Source organism: Micropterus dolomieu, linkage group LG03, assembly GCF_021292245.1.
Source record: "Micropterus dolomieu isolate WLL.071019.BEF.003 ecotype Adirondacks linkage group LG03, ASM2129224v1, whole genome shotgun sequence".
NCBI classification, from domain to species: domain Eukaryota; kingdom Metazoa; phylum Chordata; class Actinopteri; order Centrarchiformes; family Centrarchidae; genus Micropterus; species Micropterus dolomieu.
Window position 1 is genome coordinate 26848796 of NC_060152.1, and position 14755 is coordinate 26863550.

The 14755-nt window shown below is 40.9% G+C and overlaps 1 protein-coding gene across 2 annotated transcripts in view; it reads left to right on the forward strand.

The window, feature by feature from the left end:
- The window catches only part of LOC123968828 (nuclear factor of activated T-cells, cytoplasmic 1-like), a 60204-nt gene that overhangs the window by 15069 nt on the left and 30380 nt on the right, over window positions 1-14755 (forward strand). For both annotated transcript variants that reach the window (XM_046045808.1, XM_046045809.1), the window contains exons 4-7: window positions 62-264; window positions 3162-3334; window positions 4362-4502; window positions 14409-14464. In XM_046045808.1, coding sequence (XP_045901764.1) covers window positions 62-264; window positions 3162-3334; window positions 4362-4502; window positions 14409-14464 — 573 coding nt within the window. The remainder of the gene's footprint in view (window positions 1-61; window positions 265-3161; window positions 3335-4361; window positions 4503-14408; window positions 14465-14755) is intronic.

Here is a 14755-nt window from a genome sequence, read left to right on the forward strand (position 1 = left end):
GAGATGAGGGTCTTAAAACTTGATGTTGCCTCTCACCTGGGTCCCTTTGTTCTCCCGCCAGCTTTATGGCTACATGGAAAGCGAGCCGCTCACCCTGCAGCTGTTCATAGGGACCGCAGACGACCGCCTCCTGCGACCACATGCCTTCTACCAGGTCCACCGTATCACCGGTAAAACCGTCTCCACTGCCAGCCATGAAGCCATGCAATCCAACACCAAAATTCTGGAGATCCCTTTGCTGCCTGAAAACAACATGAGAGCCATGTAAGTGCTCTTAGACCTTCACAAATCACATATCTGTCTTTGTCTTTGCACGTTTTTCCACTGTTAACTCCTATTTTAACATGCTTCCACAAAAGCACACTCTCTTCTCTCTCTGCACCTTCCTCTTTGATTTAGCTCTGCAAACACTGCACAGCATACACTTCTAAATTGGCCTTCAAAATTGATGTCTGTGCTGTCACCCCAAGAGATGCATGATGTCTAAGAAAAAGAAATAAGTACTTATTGTGGACACACTAAGTTCATGGGTGACTTAATTCTGACCAATTTGTGCAGGGGCTCTCAGGCAAGAGGCTTGCAGTTGTAAAATAAATGTTCAACCGGGAGTTTATTCATAAATAGTATCTTAAAAAGTAACAACCAGGCTAGAACCATGACGTTCCCCAAGTCCCATGGTCCGCCAGTAGGATGAATTTTCAAGCAAATTAAATGTATTAGAACACCACTACTGAACTAAAAGGTCTGCTGAAAGGAATGCTGCACCCCAAAATCAGGATCAGAATTTTAGGGTGCTCAATTACTCACAGTCATGTAGCTTACAATGTGCAATAAAAAATGTTGTACTTAAATTAATAAAGAACAGAACTGGCCAGAACTAGCCATGTAGCAATAGCAGAACAATGTCAATTTATTCATGTATAACAGAAAAATAATTATATATAGAGGCCTTTTTTTACAGCAGACATTTTGACTTGAAAGTCAAAATTGAAAGTGTAGTTAGAATCACATGAAGCATTCTTCCAAATATAATCTCGGTTTACATTAGCATCCGTTTGTTAGGCTGGGGTAAATCAGCCTTGGTCTCTCTCATCCTCCCTCCAGACTTGCAGTAATCCAAGGGGCTGTGCTCTGCAGTAGCTCCTGTCCTGGGGCTCCATTCAGACTAGTCAGCAGTGAATGTTTTGGCCTGGGGCCCAGAACTCTGTGTTATGGATAAAACCACTGTATCTGTACATAGGTTACATAAGACCGTTACCTCTTACTGCACCTCAGATTTGCCCTTCACTGTTTCAAATGTCTTTTTTTTGTAAAACAAATCAGTAATGATTTAATGCATCTCAATTTTGTTAGGACATATCCTCATGTTTGTCTAAATGCAGGAGATTATTAAGATATTCTTATGTCCTACAAGAGTTTCCTGATTGGACCGTGGCCTTATTTGGTTGAGCATGGATGACTTTAACATTTGTACTACCTTACAATATAATTTCCAACAATACCACAATATCCCTTATATTGTATCATATTTAGGGGCACCCTTAAATTAACTTGACTTAATGTGTCCGTTAGGATGAATATGATATTATAAAAAATATTCAAGAGGAAGTTTCTGTTCCCCTTTGTCGTCAGCACACATGCTAAAGGAAGAGGAGTGAAAGTTCTCTCTTTCTCCCCCGCAATCTGAAAGGTCAAAGACGAAGAAAATCCTGTCTCTTTCCACTGAGCTGTATAACAATCGTCTTGATAACGCAGCATCCATCTCTCTGCTCTTGTGCCAGCAATCATTTGCTCGCTGTGTGGGATGCAGACAGTTGAGAACTGCAGTCAAAATTTCAGAAAGTTTCAATCTGTAATTTTTTTCCTGTTCTAGGAAAATCCATCTCATACACATAAGGCACCTTCATTTAAAGTAGTATTGTCCCTTCTGCAAATCCTAATAACTACAGCAAACTGTATGATCATAAATACCTGTAACCGAATCAGCAAGAAAACGTTTATACGTTTTTGACTGTTATCTCTACCGTTACAATGAAGTGTTTTGGCAGAGAAGACTATCATTTTCATCTAGTCTAAACATTCCCTTGCTGAAGATTTAACTGCCGTAAAAACTGACTACAAACTCATCCATGATGTCCATCATCTTGTGTTTGTATTGAAACTCTATGCACTATGCATGACTGAGCCTGATTAGAAGTGGACAGTCAGCATTACATGTTCTTTTTTTCTTATTTATTCAAACCGTCCAAACCAAAGTCAGGGGCATAAATAGCTTGGTATAAAACCTGACATTTACCATGTTCCAGGAATAGTGCCCATAAAGCTACCATGTAAAATAATTGAAATGCCAAACCATATCCCCTTCGTATTCCCTCAGTTTTTTAACAGCCACACTTGTTTTATTTAAATTCATGAAAGGCCATGTCTGAAAATGATTGAATTTTTTCCACTAAGAAAGGAGAAAGAAAATTCTCCCCTTTACCTCCCAAATTGTGAAATTAAGTTAAGATAGACAGCTCAATAAAGGGTCCACTGCTACACATGGCAATGATTAACAGATTTTTAAACCCTAAACATATGAAGTGTAAGGATTCAATGGGGCGAAAGGACCGGACAGACTTGGTGCACAGATAGAAATAAAGTGACTGTGTGTGCGTACTGATACAGCAGCTGATGTTCAGTCCAGAGGATTCCTCCAGAGAACTGCTAATTCTTGGACCACCATGACCCTTTTAAACTAGCATGTGAAGTCATTAATGTCCAATTCTGTCTTTGATGACATGCTGGATTAATAATGACACGGTCACGCTGGCGTGAACTTCCAGTGCATGATCTGGAACACCAGCAGGGACTTCACTGCTGGTCTTACTGCGCAGCAACTCTGCTCAGTGTCTAAGTTCAAACAGCCAGAGTCAAGTATTCTGCTCCCCTGTGAGCTTTTGTCCATACAGTGCTTTCTGTAGAAAACATTCTGTAGGAAGTATCCTGTGTGATTACTGTATATCTTATTTAATGGCAGAGAAAGCAGAGATTGATGCATTTTTGAGACAGCTTTATAATAATAGGCCCTTCTGTCACTCCCATTTTTCCATTATCTTGTATATCTAATGTCATCTTTAAAATATGGAGTTAAATTTTGCCCCTTTCTGCTTCTGTCCCAGAATTGATTGTGCGGGGATCCTGAAGCTGCGTAATTCGGACATTGAGCTTCGCAAAGGGGAAACAGACATCGGACGTAAGAACACACGTGTGAGATTGGTGTTTCGAGTGCACATCAACCAGCCAAACGGCAGGACTGTGTCCCTGCAGACTACTTCGAACCCCATTGAATGCTGTAAGTCACACACACTAACACAGAAATATACTCACAAGCTGGCATGCCTTTTCTCATGGCTTTCCATTTAAGCAAAAGGTGGCATCTATTGTTTTAATCCAATAAACTGAGTTACTATTGTATTACTTGCTGGAGTATATTCAGCGCCTCTGCACCCAATAAGCGTTATATGATCAATGCAATTTGCCAAGGCAATAGATGCAATGTACATGATGCCAGACACACGTGTTATCTATCTCAGTTCACATTTTATGACTGAATGCACAAGTTATTGTGGTAAGACTACGCCATTAACACAGGTTCCACAAAGGTCATTTGCCAGCCCCAGTTTTGGCATGGTTGAATGAGCACATTGAAAGAAACCTTTCTTTGTCATTCATTTGTGTATATAGGTGTGATGTTATTTGCACCCAAGGAAGCCAATTAAAGTTTGATGGTGAGACGGAGCTGGCATTATAGTTTATGGTCCAAAGTTGATGTTAATCCGAGTTGGTTCATCGTTACAGAGAAGGTTTATTTAGTGAATCTAAGATTTCTTTACTGCTTTGGTTAGCTCCTATTCTAAAATAAAATATATGCAACAGGATAATAGATGAAATGCACAGCTATGTGATAATAAATGTATGTGTCTCTGGCTGTGAATCTGGTTACCAAATCCCAGAGGCTAGAGGTGACCAGCTATCCACATTTAAAGAAAGCAAAGACAGGTGGTTGGCTGCAGACTACTTGATGGAAAATCATGACTAAGGATTTGACCATGAAAATATTGTTTTGATCCGTTGTTCACCTTTATCAATGTCATTTAAAGAGCAGCTGCTGGCTGAAAATCCCTTAGCTAGGGGTCATGAAATCATAATAATAAAGTTGATAAGCCTGTTTCTCTAACCAAGAACTGCTGTTATACTGGCTTTGTGCTGGGCTTGTGCTTCTTGGTGTGGATGGAGATCAGGCGAGTGATCTTATGTGGGCTCACACACTGTATTAAAATATGTGTGTGTGTGTGTGTGTGTGTGTTTCTCTCCTACAGCCCAGCGATCGGCTCAGGAGCTTCCCTTGGTGGAGAAGCAGAGTGTGGATAGTTACCCTGCTACCGGAGGCAAAATGATGCTCCTGAGTGGCCTCAACTTCCTCCCCGACTCCAAGGTGGTGTTTGTGGAGAAGGCACAGGGTAAGCTGCCGTCACCAGACCATGTTTACTGCCTCTCAATTTCCCCTCTTAATGTCTCTTTCAAATGTCTGTCTCCCTCTCTGCCTCCGCCGCGTTTCCTCAGTCTCTCCTCCCGTCAAAATAGAGCAGGCTTTGCCAGAGAGCCACATGTGGTGTGCATTAAGCCACTATATTTTTAACCAAAGCGTATTTACATTTGCTGAAATTTCCATTGCCTTTTCACTGGTGCTCGCCACAAATTAAGGAATGAATCACAACCAGGGCATGTGCGATGTCCCTTTCTCTCACTTTCCCTCTCTCCCTCACTGTCTCTCCCTCCATGACTCCCTTGCTTTTGACATTTAACCCTTTCACTTACTTTAACCACTGTTACTCCCTTTTCCACCCATTCTAGCAGATACTGTATGTCACTGACTCATGGTTAAAAGGCCATTCCTTTTTTTTTTTTGTCTAGATTTTTCGACCATTACACCCTGTGTGGGAGGAAACAATGGTGAAAACAACACTGATCAAGTTTGCAAATGAATGATCATTTCCTTGATTGCACCCACTAAATCAAACCAAAGGTCAAGCACATTGATACCTCTGAAGTCTTTTGAAACACAGTGCAGCTGCTAATGATGGTGATGAGCAACACGTAAGGAATGATAAGGGTGGTAGATAAAGGACGTATCCTATTTCTGATAGGATGCACCAACTGATTAATCATAGATATAATTTGTTGTATGGGTTTTGGTTAAAAACCCCTATTTACACACAAAAATACATGCCACTTTTTCCAAAATCATCTTCACTTTTTTTCCCTTCCTAGACCAAGGTCACCAAGAGGTTAATAATTAGAGTAGTGAAATAAAATAAAAAAACAGACAAAACATACCTCTAATAGATAACCTTCTTTGCATCCATCAGTGGCTGATTTAATTAACTTATTTATTTATTTTTTATACACCCCAAGTCCTCTGTAGGTTATCAGTTGATTTATGTGGAAGGTAATAGTTGGCTAGATTAAAACACCTGAACCCTTCATCATTGATTCAATTATGCTCACCCAAACTTAAGTCTCAGAATTTGGCGTGAAAAGACGGGCTTCAATCATTGCTCAGTTTCCATCCAGATTTATAAAAAATAGTTTTTAAAATGACCTCAAAAAATAAGACAAGGTAAAAAAAGACAATTTCTTGCTCTTCTTTAAGCTTATGTCTCCGTATGTCGCCTCAACTTTAGAGTACTCTTAAGCACTTCAGGATTAACGGATGGGCATAGATGACGTAAGGGGAGGTGGATGAACTTGATAATACGGGGTCTCCCTCCTCTTGGTTTTACTTAGTCATGGAGGGGGATCCCCTGGAGAGGAAAATCCATACATACACAACACCTTAGCCTCACCACCTCTTGCCATTTGAGACTCCTGACCCCTTTTGGGTTGTATTGCCCTTTTTTTACCCCCTCTCCCTCTTCCTCTCTGTCTACCTTGGGTTCCATGTTTCCTCCATTTCTCTCTTCTCACCCCCTCAGCCTAACCCCCCATTTGTCTTACCTCTATCCTCGATACCTGTTAAAGACATTAGCTGGTGTGGAGCTGTGCTCTAGCGGAATCCCCTCACTCGTGCCTGCCATCGACATTTCAGTGGTTTGTTTGCTGTCTCTGTGGTGTTGAGAAGGAGAGAGAGAGAGAGAGAAAGAGAGGTTGTCTGTCTGCTACTTAGTCTGCTTTTATGTAAACTTTAATGACCCACCACTTCCAGGGTCTCCTAAGTCAAAAAGCCCATTACAGACGGACCTACACACTCTGAACACATGCAGACACTGGAACACACACACCACTCACTAATGGCAACTATCTATGAGCAAGTACGAGTGTGGAAAAGTACTTATTTCCCAAATATACTGCAAATAATTGTCTTTTGGCATTTTAATCAGAGAATCCTGCTGTTTCATGAAGGTTCTCAGACTTAAAAAATTTCTGATTGTTGATTTAGAAGGCCCAAAACTAGGATGAGGAAAAAGAGAAACCAATAAAATTATAATTATATTACAGATTTATTCTATAACATTAGTTTTATTTTCCTCTGGAAAAGTTCATGACTAAATGCACCCATGAAATACAGAGCATTGCACCGCAATAATTACTACTCGCAGACATGTGCTTACACACACAGTTGGACACACACATGCGCACATACAGCCAAGCTCTTTGTACAGCACAACACCAATCACTACTTTTGCCATAGTGGTGACAGCCATTACTGTTGCTGCCATCAAAGGTCGGGATGGCTGCTCACTTTCCAAAATTGACTCCAATAAACACCTTCCAGAAAATTCCACAAATCCTAAGGAGCAACAGACAGTTTTTGAGTGTCCCAATCCAACTTATGTGAATAATTATATACAGTTAAAATCATCCAAGTTGAGTCAGAGGGAGATCACACACAGCACAAAAGCCTATTAGCACAAATGAGACAGCCATAAATCAAAAATACATGTATTTCTTTAACTGTTTCCATTTGCTTTTACTCAAGGGTGTAGCTGCTTTTAAAACAAACATACCAAGATGCCTGTTTTTGAATTGCAGATATCAATTCATTACTGAACTCTAAATGATGAATGACATGTCTCAACATTTGAGAGATTGTCCCACTAACATGTTACTAGTGATGAGAACAGAGATCCCCAAACCTCCTTAGCAAATCATTAGCACCACTGCTTTGTGTTATCACTTTAGTTTACACTTGACCCTGGCCACAGGCATTATCTTAACAGTACGAAAATACTACATTTATAAACGTCAGCACACCTTAATTGGGGATTCATGAAACAGCTACCAGGGATGAATTTGCACATACAGGCGATGGCCGCTAAAAATAAGTCTAATAAAAGGCAGATAAATAAAGTTAGCTACAGCTTAATATTTGCTCAATTTTAAGTTGAACATTTGAAAAGTACTTTTTTTACATTTTTGTTCTAAATATTTTATTAATATTTTTATACATACAGTGGTGTGTGCTTTAATAGTTAAGTTATCTCTTTATGTGAAAGTAAATAAATGGGACAACCTTCTAAAACCTACATATATGGATTATTTGAACCTGTTGTTCTTTTAAATCATAGTTCCCTTCCTCTGCCACTTTAATCATCCTCTCCACCTCTCTATGTTGTTTTGATTGTCTGTCTGTGCCCCCCTGAGATGTTCCCAGTATCAAATGAGCAGAGCTCATAGCTGTTGCCACTGAGGGAAACCTTAATGTGCCTTGAAAAATAATTACTTCTGCTTTTCAAATGCCACGTCCATCCCCACTGCTCCACTTCGTCACCCACAAGATAACTGATGCAAACTCTGTGCATCCACTGCATGTGCATGTGTGTGTTTGTTGTCGTGTACATTTGTGCGCACTATTGCTGCTAGCCTGCGGGCCTGTTTGCGTTGTTCAGTAGGAAGTGTTTTCAGTGAGTCATCCGTGAGGGATTCCCTGTAGAGGGATGAAACGGAAAAGACAAGACCCTGAGAGGGTAGGTACAGGGAAGAGGGAGCAGGGAGGAAGAGGAGATGAAATGAGGTGGTAGAAAAAAGACAGGACTTCCTTTGAAATCATGCTTATGACCTTGTGTACTTAGACACTGGAGCATAGAAGTGTATATAGCATGACAAATTAAAGGAAAAACCTAAATTAAGTGCCTCAGTATGGAGTCAGGCCACCATGACCCTCCAGAACAGCTTCAGGACTCCTTGCCAGGTCTGTGCAACTGTAGGAGGGATGAACACCGTTCCTCCACAAGATATGCTCCCATTTATATATACAACCTTTATTTAATCAGGTAATCTCATTGAGATCAAGATCTTTTTTTTTGCAAGAGAGACCAGAGTACAGCAGATAAAAAGCAAACATAGTCAGATAACAAAAGGACATAAAGCACCAGACACAGTCACAGACATCACTAGATAGATTTGAAGATTTAAGTTTATAGTATATCATTATGGAGATGGCGGTGGAGAACATTGCTCCAATCTTCCATATGTTTGCAGCTGATTTGAGAAAATGTTGTAGCATTTGACTCAAATCATTTTCATACTCACCAAACCATTCAGTAAGCCCTGGTGCACGAAACTGTATTTATTCTTTCAGTGGATGAATCGATATAACTGCTGTTGCTAGTGTTTTTAGTTCATCACAGACCACGCATAAAAGGGACAGCAGACTGTAGCTAGATAATGATAGACTCAAGAACCTAAAGTTGTTGTTTCTGCTGCAATGTAAACATTTTTGTCATTGGTTTTAAATAGGCTGTATCACATTTATTCTCTGCAGTGGAGAGTCGTACTCTTCACTTAGCTGCAATGTGGGCTTTTATGAAACTTTCCATCTTCTTTTGCATTGTTGTGCTTGGTAAGGTTTTTCTGTTATTCTTATTATGCATATGCGTTGAGGTTGTGTCAGAGTTTGGGTTTGCCAAACCACTTCTGTGGCACCGGATCAGGAGGACATACCTGTCGCACCTATTGCAGTGTGTGTTCTGGCTTGCCTTGCTTTCCATGGATGGAATGAGTGCTAGAGGCAGGGAAAATAGAGAGAGAGAGAGACAGACAGACAGACAGACAGACAAACAGAGAGAGAAAGGGAGAGAGAGCTGGGGAAAGCCTACACTCTGACTCAGAGGGGAGGTAAGGGAATTCCCTGGTGAGCTGGATAGTTTTTACATCTGGTGGGATTGGAGCGTTGCCTGGAGCTCAGCAGCACCACACAGCCTGGGCTGCAGCAGGGAGAAGTCTGGTCTTTTCCACCTCTGCTCCAGGCTGGTCGAGCTCATAGCCAAGACTAAGAGAATTCTGAGCTAGAGTATAATCTGTAACATTAGGACAGCATAGTCCACAACAATACCCCTAGGCTATTTCTCTTCTCATGTGGAAACTCCTCAGCAACAGGCTGAAATATTTGGATTCTCATACCTTCATAATTCGAGGAACACAGGCCTTACAGACTGTGATCTGTACTGTTATTTTTTATTCAAAGACTGTTTATACTTTGTTGAACACTTCTACCTTGGGCAAGTCTAAACACCAGACACGCTGGTCGATGTATTTTACTTCTAGCGGTATGTCTAGACTGCCCCTTGGCTTTAGGCTAAGATAACCCGATAATCTTGGCTCGTCGTTTTGGCACTATGGTAGTGTAAGGTCAATCTCCACCTCTGCTTCAGGCAAGTAATTAGATATGTATGAGTTACAGTATCCTGTCTAATGTGGATGGAATACTGCACCAAAATTAATGATTATGTATAATTATTGTAGTTCTAGGAGGAAACCTCTAAACGAGGCTTTAGAGGCTTAACCTCTTATGCATCTTTGCCATCCCCCTGAAATCCCTGAATTTAGTAAGCATTAACTACTGCATGTCTAAGGCTGTACCAATGGGACATTAATGAGTCAATCTACCCAAAAGAGCAAGCCATAACATAGAGTATTGGAGGATTAAAGGGTGCATCACTGCACTCTTTAATGACATTAATTTGGATAGGTTAGCATGTATTATATTTCCAGCATGTTGATCCATAAGGATGCATAGTTAAACCTGTTGTGTCCTGTTATAGGGTGAAGCTTATGTCAAAAAAGAACTGAAAGCTTGCCTCAGTTTCACTCTCAAAGCCTCCGGCTCATTAAAATGTACAGCTCCAGTCTCAAATTTGGACACACTCTATCATTCAAGCGAATGGGAAAGTGTGTCCAAACTTCTGTATTTCTTTCATGATGTAAAGATTCATCAGCAACAGAGCAGCGCACCATTTTGGAATGCCTCTGCTTTGGGCACGTCTATTTATCAAAGAAATTGGTTGGATCATATCAGTATCATAACAGAAATATGTCTAGATTGTCCTGTGGCCTCCACCCTTTCTTCAGACTCGCCTGAACATGTTATAGCCAGATAGGTGGTTCAAATCAGAGAGAGACAATTGTTTCAATTGCCCTTTTTTGGGGCAAGTTTTAAGGAACCCTACATGTAATAATAATATAATATACTGGATCTTGATGAAACGTTGCTCAATGCATTTGTCCCATTTGTCTGTGACCAGTTAAGGAGACCATGGACAAACACCAAAACAGCTTCTTCCTAAACTCCTCTTCACCATAAGTTTAAGTTGAGGATTTGTAAGGAAGGGTCTTAGGCTGTTAACCCCAGCTGTGATTTACTGTGCAACACACCATGGAGAGCAACCTACCTTGATGCTTTCCTTATGAACACAAATATTATACAAATGTAAAAGTCTGGATGATCTTCCAGCCATCCATCTCAGTCTTTAGATCATTTTCAGCCACACAGCTTGAGTCTAGATAAAAGGATAAAAATCTGACTCTTTCTGCCTGCCATCCTCCTCATCCCGCACCCACGGGTCAAGTCAATTCATGCTTTCCCTGTTATACACCCAGAATAACTCACTTCCTGCCTATAAACCCATCACAAATCTACTGTCAGGTCACAATTTACACAGAAGCCTCTCAATCTGAAGCAGACACGCATTTCTCCAATTTCACCAGTCCTCAGATTGGCAGAGGTCAGGTGCTTCTGAGAGGAAAGTAGCTGTACCTCTGGGATCAGTCATGGGGGAACCCCTTTGGCCTTTTGACTTTGCTCCTCATTCGACAACAAGGTAATTGCCGTGAAAATATGTGTAAAATCACTGAAGCATTTTTAGTCCAGGTAGCAGCAGCTAGAAGAGTGATGCTAAAATGGAAAATAAACGTGATGTATGTAAACAGGAAAGAGAGAAAAATACTCCTGAAAATCATCTCTGGAAAAGAGATAGGGCTGCAAAATGCATCTGGGTTGTTTCACAAGACAACCTCCGCAATTAAGCATGTGAATCATATTTTCCTTTCTCAAAATACTAACGTGAACTCTCTTTGGTCATTGGAAGTTGTTTTGCTCTACACAACGCTTATTTGAAGGAAAAAATCACGTCTGGAAAGCCAAAACCTGTAAGGTCTTTGTGAGGACAAATATGTAATTTCTCAGCTATCTGTGGCTTTGTAAGAAGAGAAAAAACTAATTGGAAGATTTGTAAGATCTAAAACCCAAAGAAAATTGTTTGTTTAAAAATATAGTTGGCATTTGCAGTGGTTTTCTTTTGATGATGGCCAACTAGAGTTTACACCAAGTGGAGGATATAATCGCTTTATTCTTATCCAAACTTCAGCCAATTTATATTTTGATTTGTTTTTGTAAGATTTACTACAACAGCAACGCCGTTGCCATGTTGTCACCATGTTCATAACATCATGTGTTGTCAAGAATCGAGGAATTGATGACTACAAGAAGCCTCACCCTACACATTGTCTTAATTGCCTGATGAATGACTGTGTTGTCCAGGTTGTCTCTGTTGGTGTTAGTCTTCGTGGATCTTATTTGCGTGTGAGTCACGTAGATCAGTCAGACAGATGGTTGATTTACCTTCAAGCACAAAGCCTAAGAATAAGTGTGTGTATTTGTCTGTGTACTTGCATGTGTCCATTCATTTCTCAGTTTAAATGTGAGGATTATGGCAAGACTTCTCTAGACACAGCTCCTATACCATCTATTGTTTTGCGCTTCCCCTTCTTATCATTCAAGTTGAAGGCTTGGAACAAAGGTAGAGGATATTGTGGCTGCGTGTGTGCATGTGCCTGCATCTGTGTGTGTGCATTACGTGTGGGTGGAGGCTGCGTGAAGGAGGAGGTGTTGTCGGGAACAGAAGCATTTTGCAGATGTTGCAGGGAAGAAGGAGTGAATGGAAAGTTCTTCGGTTATCCGTCGTACAGCGCTCTCTGACTCGCAGAGGTATGCCACATGTGGCCCCGTGCCAAGTCCGTCTCAGTTTTAGATTTGCAAAGTCTGACGGAGCAGTCATTAGTTGATAAGTTGACTGAGAGGTATTAAAGGGAGAGAAAAGATTGAAAGAAAGGTAGAGATAGAATGCATGGTAGAAAAGTTTGAAAAACATGTTTACTAGAGGAGGTTGGGGTTGACGTCGCAGTCTAAGGTTTCCCTCTTGGAGTGTCTCCCAGAGCAGAGGCGGTTGAGATTCCCTCTTGGTTCCCCTAGACGTAACACGAGGAACGCTCATCTCTCTTTGTCTCTGTCTCAATCCCTTTCTCTGACCTTCTCCCAGTCTGTGCTTATTCTAATTGCCCTTCCATAACCTTAGTAACTTCACAGCATCACATGTGCCTTATTCTTTTAAGAATCTCAATTGCCTGCTAAATGCACAGTATCGTTGTTGTGCCCTATGGCAGTCCTGTAGGCGTGCTTCTATTCCCCACATCATCTCCGTTGCAGCGAGGCACTTTTCTCCATATGCAACTCTTATTTCCCCCAGTTCAAATAGAAAACCCTTATCTGATCTGTTCGCCGTCTGTTTTTCTCTTTCCCTGCGTTTTAATATGGTCATTTTGGAAACCGATATCTACTGATGTTCATTTTCTGAATAATATAGCTGAGCACCCGCCCCCACTGCCACAGCTCACCAATAATTAGCCAACTGTGACTGGGTTCCTTTATTCTGTCACTGCATGATGTGAAAAACATAATGCCTTGGGGAAAAAAACAAAGGATTTACATCTTCCAGAGCTGCTACTTCTGCTATCAGTTATTTGGAAGCTAACTCCGATTATCTTATCTGATAGCTTCCTGTCAGAGAAGCAAAGTGCATTGTTCCAGCAGTGACTGTATTGCTGTATCCATAAAAGCACAGCTGCTGCCCACCCCCGCTAACATACAGTAGCAGTGCCACAGTGGCCATGCTATTGCTTCACATGGTGTGCCACTGACACAAAGGCTGTTCTGTGTCACTTCTATTTCTGACAGCCCTAATGAGTCATTGGTTCTGAAAAAAGGAAAGAAAAATGGCACTGTGGTCAGTGCTGATTGCCCTAGCAGAACCCAGAGCGTCTGTTCGCTAAGGTGTGGCATGAAATTGCAGAAAAACCCCAAAGAATGTGAGCTGAGCTTCTGCAGGCTCCCAACAGCTGCAGTAGCTCACAGGCCTTTTATTGCGTGGCAGCAAGGGAAACCTCCTTACCACAACAAGATGGAGATGAGAAGAAAGACAGAACAAAGAAAAGCTGCAGAAAAGTTTTTGGTTGTTTTTTTTGTAATTTCACAGAGTGAAGTTAAGAATAGAAATAAGGAGGATAATCTAATCAAGTATTTAATGAAGGGACAAAAATAATGAATACTTTAATTGAGATAGACTCTGAATAAGAGAGTGGACAGCCCCAGTTGAAGATCAGAGTTTAAACAGACAAAACTTGTTACTGTCACTGACTTAAGGCTGCAATACATGCTTAACATCATAATAATGTTTTTGATTCATTGTAAAATAATCACAAATGCTCATCACAACTTGAAATCTGAAGACTTTAATTTTTCAAAGACTTAGAGAAGCATTTTACATTTAAAGGTTCAGTGTATGAGTTTTAGTGGCATTTAGTGGTGAGGGCTGCAAATTGCAACCAGCAGCTCACAGTGCATTCACGTGCTCTTCGGATGGTCCCATTTCCCGAGTCGTGAAGTCGTTCTTCCGACTTCCGCATGTGTTCATGTGCTCTTAAGTTGCAATGTGGAATCAACATGGAAGCCGCTACAAAGATGTGTTGGATTAGCATTTTCAGAGCACATAAACAACACCCCCCGCGACCCTAAGTGGTTGATGATGGATGGATGGATGGATAAACAACACCCAGACATCTAGTTTACTCTACATTGCCAGCAAACTAACCGTTCTAACCTTATTACAAATTACATGTTTGCAAAATATGTTTATGCAATACGAAAAGAACCCAACTCTTCTTTACCAATACGAGTATCACGTCTTGTTTGTATAATGATGTGGTTTTATAATGATTATTATAAATATTGTATTTTATTCTTTTGGCAATAGATGGGCATCATATCTGGGAGACAGAAGCCAAAGTTGACAAGGACTCCGTCAAATCTGTAAGTGCACCTCACTTCAGTCCCACCCTCCCTTGACACTTGCTCCTTTCCTCTCTCTGTCTCCTCCTCATCTGTCCCCTGTAATGATGTAACCTGTGCTAACGCGTTGCAAGTTGCAACATAGACAATGATGATTAGCCCATGCAATCCTGAATGGAATTTTCACAAAAACTCTGTACCCTCACTGAGTAAACAGGGGCTGTCATATTGTTTTTGCATCTCAACCACACACAAAAACACACACGCACACACACACACACACACACACATAGAGATTACAACATGAAAGTG